The sequence below is a fragment of the Fukomys damarensis genome, unplaced genomic scaffold (assembly GCF_012274545.1).
Source record: "Fukomys damarensis isolate Sample0158 unplaced genomic scaffold, DMR_v1.0_HiC HiC_scaffold_16, whole genome shotgun sequence".
NCBI classification, from domain to species: Eukaryota; Metazoa; Chordata; class Mammalia; order Rodentia; family Bathyergidae; genus Fukomys; species Fukomys damarensis.
The window spans coordinates 129,384,222-129,395,729 of record NW_022900928.1 but is presented as its reverse complement, the minus strand read 5'-3'; the positions used below and the strand labels follow the sequence as shown (position 1 = coordinate 129,395,729).

At 44.3% G+C, this 11,508-nt stretch overlaps 1 protein-coding gene across 1 annotated transcript in view; it reads left to right on the top strand.

Annotated features, from left to right (window-relative positions):
• The first annotated feature begins 1,326 nt into the window (after positions 1-1,326).
• Positions 1,327-11,508, top strand: part of Pde6d (phosphodiesterase 6D) — a 17,522-nt gene continuing 7,340 nt past the window's right edge. The window contains exon 1 of the mRNA XM_010631754.3: positions 1,327-1,413. Within this exon, the coding sequence (XP_010630056.2) occupies positions 1,327-1,413 (87 nt within the window). The remainder of the gene's footprint in view (positions 1,414-11,508) is intronic.

The window sequence follows — 11,508 nt, the reverse complement described above, 5'->3', positions numbered from 1 at the left end:
ACAAAAACAAGAGCTGGAGGTATAGCTCAGTGGTAAAGTGCCCCTGAGTTCAGTCCTGGGACCTAAAACACAAAACTGACCTGTGTAGCATTGTTGACTAATAAACTAGGAAGGTTGGCCTTAATCTTTGGCAAGAGGTTCTGGGAAAAAGACACCGGAACATCAGTCTTAGACTGATTTCTCTTTTCGTACTGATACATTCAAACACCAGATGGTTCGGCAACACTCATTTAAATGTGGGTGAGACCAACGCCTTTTAGCTGTTCCCTAGACATCGGTGTGGGCTGATCACTTTTACATGGCGTGCTGTGGCTCCATGATGCCTGGAAAACTTACCTGCATTAGGAAATGGTCTTTTAGGCAGCATGGCCTCTTTGTAAATGTCTTTTACCCATCCAGGTATATAAAAGGTCAAGAGGCAGGAACCCTTGATGGGTATGGTGGTGCGCACTCCTGTACTCCCAGTGCTCCAGAGGCTGAGGCAGGAGGTCCACAAGTCCAAGCCCAGCTGGGCAGTTTAGCGATTCAGTAAGACCCTGTCTCAAAATAAAAAACGAAAGGGCTGAGGAGGTAGCTCAGTGCAAAAGCCCTAGGTTCAGCCCACCAGTACATTATTATTCTAAAGTTCCTTGCACATTTCCAGGGTCTGTGGGAAGCCCCTGGGGAAAGACAAGTCCCCCCTTTTTGGTTAGAAGTGTAATGAGTGTGTCTGAAGTTTAGAAATCCACAGAAGGGTGTTGCCAGGTGCTGCAGAGGGACCCCGTGTTTGAGCTTCGTGGCGCTCTCCGTACACAGAGAGAAGCACTTTGGCAAACGTTTCACTGTTTGTTGTTGGTTCCCTAAGCACTGCCAGTGGAGACTTCTACCCCTGGGTCTCTTCTCAGGTCCCGGGAGGGCGGGTGATGGAGGGTGGTTGTTAATCTGCACTGAGGTTTATTAGCAACTGCTTTGCAGAGAAACAGAAGGTACAGGTCCCACCATAGTGCATCTCCAGACCTTTCCAGCACTAGCGCCAAGGGCTGTGTTTTGTTGTGTTCTTCACTGGTTTTTACGTACTAGCTTGTTTCTCTCACTGCCCATTTCCCTTCTCTCATGACTGCTTACCCTCCTTTGCGCACACAAATGCATGAACCCCAATGATGTTTTTCCCTCTGAAGATGTTACTCCGAATCTTTCTGGTCCTTAAAATCTTTTCTTTTTTCTTTTTACCTAGTACCGGGAATTGAACGCAGGATCTTGTGCTTGCCAGGACCTAGATCTTATTTTCTTGAAATATATTTTACATTTTGGTAACTGTTTGTCCCTGCCTCCCTAGTGGTAGGGAGTATGGACTTCAGTAGCTCTGCCTTTCCCAGAGCCCTGGAGCTACTCAAAGTGTGGGCCTGGGCAGCAGTGCCGGGCTTCCCTGGAATGGTCAGGAAGGCAGAAACAGATTCTGCCCCAGACCCACTGAACTAGAACCTGTGTTTAAGGAAATCCCCATGTGGTTTACTTGCAGCTGTACTTTCCTGTGCACAGTGAAAGCCGGGTTCTACCTCAAGAGTGTGCTTCAGGGGTGGGGGTCTAGTCTGGCTGTGGTGTTGAAAGAAAAGTTCCCTGAGGGCGTGGTATTGTGCATCCGCCAGCACTGAGAGCCACAGTTGTCCTGAACCCTATAATTAGCTGGCTCTTTAGAACATCACGTATGTAAAATTTGATGAGTGTTAATGACTATAAAAGCACACATTTTACATTTACTGGGGTGAGGCACAGTTACATAGAATAAAACTGGAAGATGTGTACACACCAGGATATTAAATGGCAATCTCTGGTTTATAGCACTATGGTTATTATATCTTGCCCCGTTTCTACAGATTTTCTTTTTTTTCTCCGAACTTTCTATGAGGCTTGAATTTTTTTGGAAAATAATTATTATATATGTATATATACTTTTTAATAAATCTGATCATATTATTCATGTTTTGTAAACTACTTTTTACATTTTTTTTTATTTTTACCTGTTTATTTAGTGGTCCTGGGGTTGAACCCAGGGCCTTCACACTGAGCTACATCACCAGCCATTGTTGCTTTTTATTTTGAGGTAAGTTCCCACTAAATTGCCCAGGCCAGACTGGAACTTTCAGTCTTTCCATCTCAGCCTCTTCGAGTACTGTGATTACAGGCACGTACTGTCATACCCTAATTTTGAAAAATTTTTCTCCTACCTTTTCATGTAGCAGTATATTCTGAGCATTTTTTTACAATTAACTATTACTAACATAGGCTTTTATATTTTTTAAGTGATTTCTGATCCAAGGTGAGTATATTTTTACCTTAAAATTTTTTTTTTACAGCCAGATATGGTCTCATAACTGTAAATTTTTTTTTTTTTTCTTTGAGACAGGATCTCACTATGTAGTTCAGACTGCTCTGGAATTCACTGTGTAGCCCAGGCTGGTCTCAAACTCACAGCGATCCTCCTGCCTCAGCCTCCTGAGTGCTGGGATTATAGGCGTGAGCCACCACGCCTGGCTCTCATAACTGTAATTGCAGTGGCTGAGGAGGCTGAGGCAGGAGAATCACAAGTTTACAACCATCCTGGAGAATGTAGCAAGACCCTATCTCAAAGTACTTTTTTTTTTTAATAACTTGAGGTGTAGCTCAGTAAAAATCCCTCACCTATAGTCCCCGTAATCCCAGTTACTTGGTAGGCGAGGCAGGAAGATTTCATATTCAAGGGCAGCCTGGGTATTTATCAAGATCCTATTTCAGAAATAATAAAGGGTTGTGGTTATAGCTCAGTGGAAGAGGTCTTGCCTAGGATACAGGGAGTCCCAGGTCTAGTCCTCAGCACTGCAAAAACAAAACAATACCCTGTGTTGTTCTTACCTCACTTCAATTACATTTTAGGGGAGGAGAGACACAACTGGGGAACCTTATTAAACATGTACATTGCACCAGCATGGTGGCAAATGCTGGTGATCCCAGTGCTCTGGGAGGCTAAGGCCAGAAGAGTGCAACTTTGAGCCCAGTCTAGGCAATTTATTGAGACTCTCTTCAATGAATGAATGAATATGGAGCCCTAAATTTAATCCCCAGTACTATAAATGAAGAGAGAGAGACAGAAAGGAAGGAAAGAGAAAAGTAGATGTACAATGACTTGCTCTACTTGCATGCTTTTGTCCCTCTTAGCCTTTTCTTTACCAGAATCTGCATCAAAATATTGAGAAAGCCAGGCATGGTGGTGTATGCCTGTAACCCCAGCACTTGTGGCACTTGGGAGGCTGAGGCAGGAGGATCATTGTGAGTTCAAGGCTAGCAGATTTTCTTTCATTTCGGAGAACTAGGCTTACTATTTTTTCACAAAGCCAAAGTTCTTGGAGAACTTTTAAAGTTAACATTTCTTCTGAAGAGAAAGACTAAGGCACTCAGTGAGCACAAGACTTCAGATGAATAAAGCCTCAATGAGATTGAAGATTGCTTTGCGTAGTATTTGATCAAGTTTGCCTTGACGGGACACCATAGCCCGATCAGCCTTGTCTGTCTCCAGGCAGGCTCATCAGAAAGGGCCAAGACGCAGGGGATGGCGCAGTACTGAAAGGTGATACCAGTCAGGGAGTGGGTATTGGGCTTCGGAAGCTTGTAATAGACACTGATACTTATCTGGCAAGGCCTGATTACAGGCAGACAACAGGGATGGTGCTTTGTACAAACCTGCATTATAGATAGTGCTTCTCACATTACATCGTAATTGTCTTTTTACCTGGTGCTTTTCCCTACCTGGAGGAGACTCTGGGACCAGTGCAAGCGTTGTGTCTTATTAATCATAGGACAGCTTTATCCTGAGTCAAACACCTGTAAGTTTACATTAAGTAATTGTCAGAGGAAATGCCCAAGAAAGCTTCATTATAACCCAAAACTACATGGTCAGATTCAAAGCTAAATTAACTTCATATTTTTTGTACTAATTATAAGTTGATTGTTACCAGTGAGGCTTGTTTAACAACTGTAAAGTAAGTGACTGTTCTGGACATACTGGAGGAAAAATGAAGAAAAATAACTATAAAATTTTAGTCTAAAATGTTACCAAACTTTGGAGATTATATTTTTAGGCCAGATTTATTAATGTTCAAAATGATATCATGGGGCCAGGCGTGGTGGTGCACACAGTAATCCCAGCACTCGGGAGGCTGAAGCAGGAGGATTGCTGTGAGTTCAAGACCAGCCTGGGCTACATAGTGAGTTCCAGGTCAGTCTCAACTATACAGTGAGACCCTGTCTCAAACCCACCTCCAAAAAAATTATCTCATGGGGCCAGGGATTTAGCTCAGTGGTTCTACCACCTGCTTCACAAGCGCAAGGACCGGAGTTCTATCCCTTGTACCAAAAAAAAAAAAAAGAAAGAAAAAAAAAAGAAAGAAAAGAAAAGAAAACCCAAAAATGATATTACACTTTGGAGAATGTGCATACACTTCACTGTGTAAATAAAATAAAACACAAATCAAATGAAAGAATATTTCTCTGGTCACTAATGCTAAAATTTAGGTAAATTAAATGGATGAGAGACATGTTTGATTTTTGAGTGCCTGGTGAATTTATTGCCCTAAAGCATTACTTTTAGTTCTTTACCATTAGTAAAAAATGGTCTGTCAATAGGCTGGTGTAGTGGTGCATGCCTTTAATCTCAGTACTCAGGGAGGCTGAGGCAGGAGGATCTCCATGAGTACAAGGCCAGCCTGGGCTATGTAGTGAGTTCAAGACCAGCCTGGATTATATAGTGAGACCCTGTCTCCAAAAAATAAATAAACCTGTCTGTCCTTGTCAGCTTGAAATTTGTTCACCTTGAGTAATCATTTTTATTTTTTTTAAAATGAAATATGTGACTGAAAATCGGTGACTATATATATTGTATGTATATCTTCAGTGTGTACCAAATTACTATTTTAAGTGAGTTCTAGGCACTGCATGTGAGAGAAATTTCATTCAGAAAAAGTATTAAGGGCCAGGGATTTAACTCAGTGACACTGACCCCACTCCTGTCTCACAAGCACAAGGTCCTGAGTTCAATCCCCAGTGCCAAAACAAACAAGCAATGTTGTATTAAAATAAATAGGGCCGGGCTGGGGATTTAGCTCAGTGGTTCCACCGCCTGCCTCACAAATGCAAGGCTCCGAGTTGATGCCAGTACGGGCGGGGGGTGGATTCATGTGCCATTCCTGCACTTACAGTACACAATCCGGCAGCCCTCCATAGCTCCATCACCAGAGTCTCCCTTAGAACACGTTGGGCGGCCCAGGAGAAAGCTTGGGCCCATTAGCAGTCCCTCTCCACCCTCCCACCCGGTCCTCGGAGACCCTAACCCACTTTCCATCCATTGGTTTGTCCATTCGGGACATTTCAAGGAAACAGTCATAGAACGTGTGGAATTTGGTGACTGACTCCTGTCTTTTCAAGTTGTAGTGTATATTCATATTGAATAGTTTTTTTTCTTTTGTGTGTGTGTGTGTGTGTGTGTGTGTGCACGCGCGCGCGCGTGCCCAGGATCAAACTTGGGATTTTATGCTTGAGAGGAAGGTGGCAGCATCACGGAGCTAAATCCCTGGCCCACATTTTTTTGAGGGGCGGGCGGTTTGAGACAGGGTCTCACTGTGTAGTTGAGACTGACCTGGAACTCACTGTGTAGCCCAGGCTGGTCTCGAACTCACAGCGATCCTCCTGCCTCAGCCTCCCGAGTGCTGGGATTACAGGTGTGCGCCACCACGCGCGGCCCTGGCCCACATTTAATTTCTTTTTATGGCTGAATGTCTATTGTGTGGCTGTAACACACTTTATTTGTCCATTCATTAGCTGATGGGCATTTGGGTTGTTTCCACATTTCAGGCTGTCATGAATAATGCAGCTGTGTACATTTGTGTGAACACGGGTTTTTGTGTGAGCTTGTGTTTACCTTTTTCTTGGATAGATACCTAACAGTGAGATTGCTGAGCCACATGGTAACCTAATGTTTGTGATACTGGTTGGTCCTCCTGCCTCACCCTCCCAGAGTGCCAGGTTTACAAATGTGTGCCACTGCACCTGGCCTGTTTGACTGCCTACCCGCCATGCCGGAAATCGAACTCAGGACTTGTGCTTGCCAGGCAGGTGAAGCGCCGCTGAGCTGCATCCCCAACTCCTGGCCTGTTTGACTTTTTGATGAACTGCCAGACTTTTCTAAAGTGGCTACACCATTTACATTGCCACAAGCAGAGGCTCAGGGTTCCAGTTTCTTTACATTCTCAACACTTGTGATGTGTCTCTGATAATACCTATCCCGGTAGGTGTGAGGTTGTTTCTCATGTGCGTGTTCCCGCCAACTGATCAACTGACACTGAGCATGTCTTCATGGCTTACTGGGCTTCTGTATGCTTACCTGCGCGCGCACACGCGCGCGTGTGTGTGTGTGTGTGTGTGTGTGTGTGTGTGTGGTGGCCATTCAGAGCCTTTGTCCATTTTTAAATGGGTTGACTGTCATTATTGAATTCTAAGGGTTGTTTATATATTCTGGCCGTGCGTGATGGCGCACAGCTATAGTCCCAGCATTGGAGGCTGAGGCAGGAGAATTGCCTAAGTTCGAGGACAGTCTGGTCTACATAATGAGTTCAAAGCCAGCCTGAACTACATAGCAAGACCCTGTCTCCAAACAAAAAAAAAATCCTTTATATATTCTGAATTCAGTTACAAGGCACGATGAGTGTCTTCATTTGCACTCTGGTAGATGCTTCAGTGTCCTGAATTGATTCAAACCATTGACCTTTCATGGTCATTTTAATTTTGCAGAGGAGCCGGAAGCTGCATAGCACCAGCTCGGGTGAATGAGGTGGATGAGGACGTGGCGTAATCTTATGACGAGCTGCCTCTCCTTTGGGCAACACTCAGCACAGCATGCGCCATACTTTTGATCACACCTTCTAAAGACACTTACGAAAGAGCACTTCCACGACTGCTGAAGAGAGTCGCAACAATGAGGGGCTGAGTGTTCGAAGCAATGGGGAGGATTTGGTTTGGTTTTATTTTTTGTACCAGGGATCAAATCCCAAGACCTTGGGCTTGCAAGGCAGGCACAGTGCCACTGAGCTAAATCCCTGCCCCCTGCTCCTTTTTTTATTGGGGCGTATTTTGAGGGGAATGAATGGCAATGTTTCTTTTGCTACAGTAATTTTTTTTTCTTTTGAGACAAGGTCTCATTAAGCAGTTCAGTCTGGCCTCAGACTTACAGTGATCCTCCTGCCTCAGCCTCCCCAGTGCTGGGCTTACAGGCATGTGCCACCACGCCTAGTTTAATAATTTTTTAGATTTAAAAATTAACCATGTATGTTCATCATACACCAAAAAAGAGGGGTGGTCAGGGATTTAGCGCAGTGGCACTGTGCCTGCCTTGCAAGCCCAAGGTCCTGAGTTTGATCCCCAGTACAAATATACAAAACAAAGCAAAATACTCCCCATTGCTCTGAACACTCAGCCCCCTCATTCTTATCTTCTTATCATATCTAAGATTTGCAAATATTTTCCTCTCATACTACGGGTTGTCTTTTTGCTTTGTTTTTTTAATTTTATTTTTATTAATACATGTTTGCAGTACACGATTACATTCATTGCAGGGAGTTGTTTCATGTTTGTAACACATATTAATATTTTTGCTTTCTATTTTTTTGTGCTTTCTTTATTTCTTGGTTTTGTTTTGTTTGTTTGTTTGTTGGTTTGGTTTTGGTTTTTGGTTTTTGGTTTGTTATGGTTTTTTTGGTCCTGGGGATCGAACTCAGGACTTAGCGCTTGCGAGGCAGGCAGCAGAACCACTGAGCTAAATCCCCGGCCCTTTTTTTCTGCTCTCTTGATGGGAAACTTTTAAAGTTCATATAAGGATTTTAAATCTTGATCGACTCTAATTTTTTTCTTCTGTGGCTTGTGTTTTGGTTTGGTTTGGTTTGGTCATACCTAAGACAGACAGCTTTACCTAACCCGAGATCACAAAGTTTACTCCTATGGTTTTTTCTAAGATTTTCATAATTTTAGCCCTTAGGTTCACGTCAGTGGACCATTTGAGTTGATTTTTATGTAGGATATGAGAGTATGGGCCCAAATTTATTTTTTATAGAAATCGCATTGCCTCATTTGAGGAACTTCTTTCCTCCATTGAAGTATTTGGGCACCCATACTAAAAACCAGTAGACTGCTAACATGAAGTGTATGTATAGACTCCACTGTCTGTCCTTAGGCCTTTATCATTTAGTGTTGATTACTGTAGTTTATATAAGTTTTGAATTCAGGAGGTGAATCATTTACTTTTCCCTTTTTTTCAAGATTATTAGGCATTTCTGAGTCCTGTGGTTTCCATATGAATTTTAGAATCCATTTCTGCTGCAGTTTTAGCCCTGTGCCACCCCCCATACCAGGAATTGAACTCAGGACCTTGCACTTGCCTGGCATGCAGTGCCACTGAACTCTATCCCCAGCCCCTCCGCTGCAGTTTCAGTAGATTGCATTGCATCTGCAGATCTTCTCAGGCCAGCCTGCACTAGGTAGCAAGACCCTGTCTCAAAAAAAGAAGAAGAAAAAATAAGGCCCAACACATGGTGATTCCATGGAAATCAGTTTGTAAACATAATTGTGATATCAATATCATAGCTTATTTGGGGGCAGGGGATTCAGCTCAGTGGCACTGTGCTTGCCTTTTAAGTGCCTGGTCCTGAATTCGAGCCCCAGTACCCCAAAAAAGGTGGGGGGGGGATAATAGCTTATTTTTGTGCTTCTTTAATTTAAACAAGATCTAAGTGTGTGTAGTGCCATTCTCATTTACAATTTCAGCCTGAAAGAATAAACAATAGCAGGGTCACCCTGTAGGATTTTACCTTTTTGACAGATACTTAAGACTCGCTCTGTTTTAAATGTTAGCTTACAGGAAAGTAGGGCTCTTCTGTCCTCCGGGGGCTTGGCTCTTTTTGTTAAGAGCCTGATCCTTTTTCCCACAGAAAACTAAGGCAGAATAAAGCACACTTTGTGTTGGTGGAATCTCTATTTTATTCTTGGTGCCTGACGGCACGATTTCTAACTCTGGAAGGGACCTCTCCCTTCTCATAACAAAACCTGGTGTTCCAGGATGCCGTGCCTCCCAGTGCAGAGGTAACGTGGCGCTCCCTGGGGGCTCTGCCTGTCTAGGGAGTGACTCGAAGGCAGGGGCAGTGACGACAGGCTCTTTGGGGGCGGGATCTGGCGAGGGAAGCATGAAGGAACTGGCTCATTAGGGCTGCCCGGTGACAATTCATAGGAACCCCAGGAAAGTTTAAATCTTATGCATAAAGAAATCCAAAGTACCACCTGCGTCTTCATCCCACTAGTTACTACTAGCCTTTCAATATTAGGCTAAGTTTTAATATTTCCAAAACTTAGTTTTCTCACCTAGAGAGGGAATGAAGTAAGTAACAAGACCTAACTCAGAATCCCAGCTACTCTGGAGGCTGAGGTGGGAAAAGTGTAAATTTAAAGCCAGCCTGGGCAACATAGTAGGACCCTGTCTCAAAGAAAAAAAGAAAGAAAGAAAAAAACCTAACTCGGGGGTTTTGAGTTTTAAGCACCTAACACGAACCTTGATACCCTACCTACTAATGAGATGAAGTATATAAGGCGTAAGGGAATGACACAAATACAAAAAATTTAAATGTAAGAGAAAATAACGGTGAAAACAGGCCAGCAGGAGGGCGGGGTGTAGCTCCGCAGGCCGCACGGGCCGCGCTTGCTGACACACACTGTGGCCCTGGGTTCAATCCCTGGGACGCAGAACACAAAAGAAGGAGCCATAGGGAGGGCGCCATATTCCAAGGAAACAATGCCTTTGGACCACGGCACTAATCAGTCTGGTGATTAGTCAGAGTGCTTCCTGCGTTCCAGGGGCTCTGTTAGCTGTCTAGGCGCTGAATCTCACCACATCTTTACAAACACCCTATAAGCTTGTATCCCATAACTCCATCAGGAGGTAATTTATTGGAGTGAACTGACTTCCCCCAGGCCAGCCCCTTTCCTTTTTTAACATGAATTTTACAAATGAAGAATGATGTTGCAAAGTTAATGCGGCAAAGTTGACAAAGACCACTAAAATGACTACGATTTAGAAGTAACTTTTTCCTGCTGCTCTAATGTGGAAAATGATTACTCTGTGATTTTCTTTTTTTTAACAAGGTATTTGGTTTGGGGTATCTATTACTTCGGCACTATTCTCGTTTGCCTCTTATTATTTTTGCCAGTGTACTATACCTCAGCCTTATTTGAGAGACAGAAAGTGGATTTTTTAAAAGTCATAGAAACAATAAGTAAAGTGATTTGTTTTATAATTTATCTTCCATGTCCAGTTTGGTTAGCTTGTTATACAATATAAGTGCAATATCAGATTTCTATTCCTGTGCCTTTTTATCATTAAAATTAACACACAATAGAAAAAAAAAAGCTCCATCATATTACATTGTGACATTGAGGTGAAGTAAACCCTAAGAAACCACCAAGCCAGGCCTAGTGGTGCAGGCCTGGAAGCCCGGCCCTCTGGGAGGCTGAGGCACCAGGTCCGCAGATGATGAGCCCAGACTAGGCAATTAAACAACTCAGCGAGAACCTGTGTCAACATTTAAAAGATAAACCGGCCGGGATGTGCCCCAGTAAAACTCTGGGTTCGATCCGCGGTACCACACGCACGCTTGGTGGTCACGCACAACTACTGAACGGCAGAGCCGTGATTGTGCCGGGGCTGTGAGGCCTCACCCTGTGCTTTAGCCTCTGCGCTGTGCGCTAAGGGAAGAGAGGGAATGGAACTGAACGGAAAGGCCCGGGAAGGGAAGGAGAAGAGAAACTCAAAGCACCGGGCCTTAGGGAGTGGGGTCGAGGGGAGCGGCATCTGGGGCTGACGGTTGAGTGGTGGACACAGCCAACCAGGGCGGAGGGAGCGGGGAGGTGGCAGTGAGTCTGGCGACCTTAGGTGAATGGAGAAGGAGAGCGAGGCTCTGGAGCGTTCTTGCAGGAGCCCCAGGATAATGTGGAAACAGAAGAACACATTTCCTCGGAAGAAATCTCGGCACTCGGCGACTGTTTGGCAAGTTTCGCGGGGGAGGGCAGGAAAAGCAGCCCCGGTAGGAAATCTTGACACCAAAACAATTCCCCCTCCTTCACCAGAAGGAAACCTTAAGAACCTTAAGGCTCTAACTGACACCATGATTCTGAGTCTTCGCCCTCTACACTCCCTGGTCAGCCCAAGTGCAAGCCCCGCCAGGCACCAGAACTTTCCAGGGCATCTTCCCCTCCTTCTCCCTACCAGCGCTGCCCTGACCCCGCAGCGCTCCTGACCCCCTGAAACTGGTTCTTCTCTGGAGGGGCTTCCCTGGGGTCATGTGCCCGCTCCTTCTCCCTCGCCTCTCTCAGGGGCCGGGCTGACAGCAGAAACTTGTATTTCCTCTGTGTTTTGCCTTTTTTTTTTTTTTTTTTTTTTTTTTTTTTTTTTTTTTTTTTTTTTTT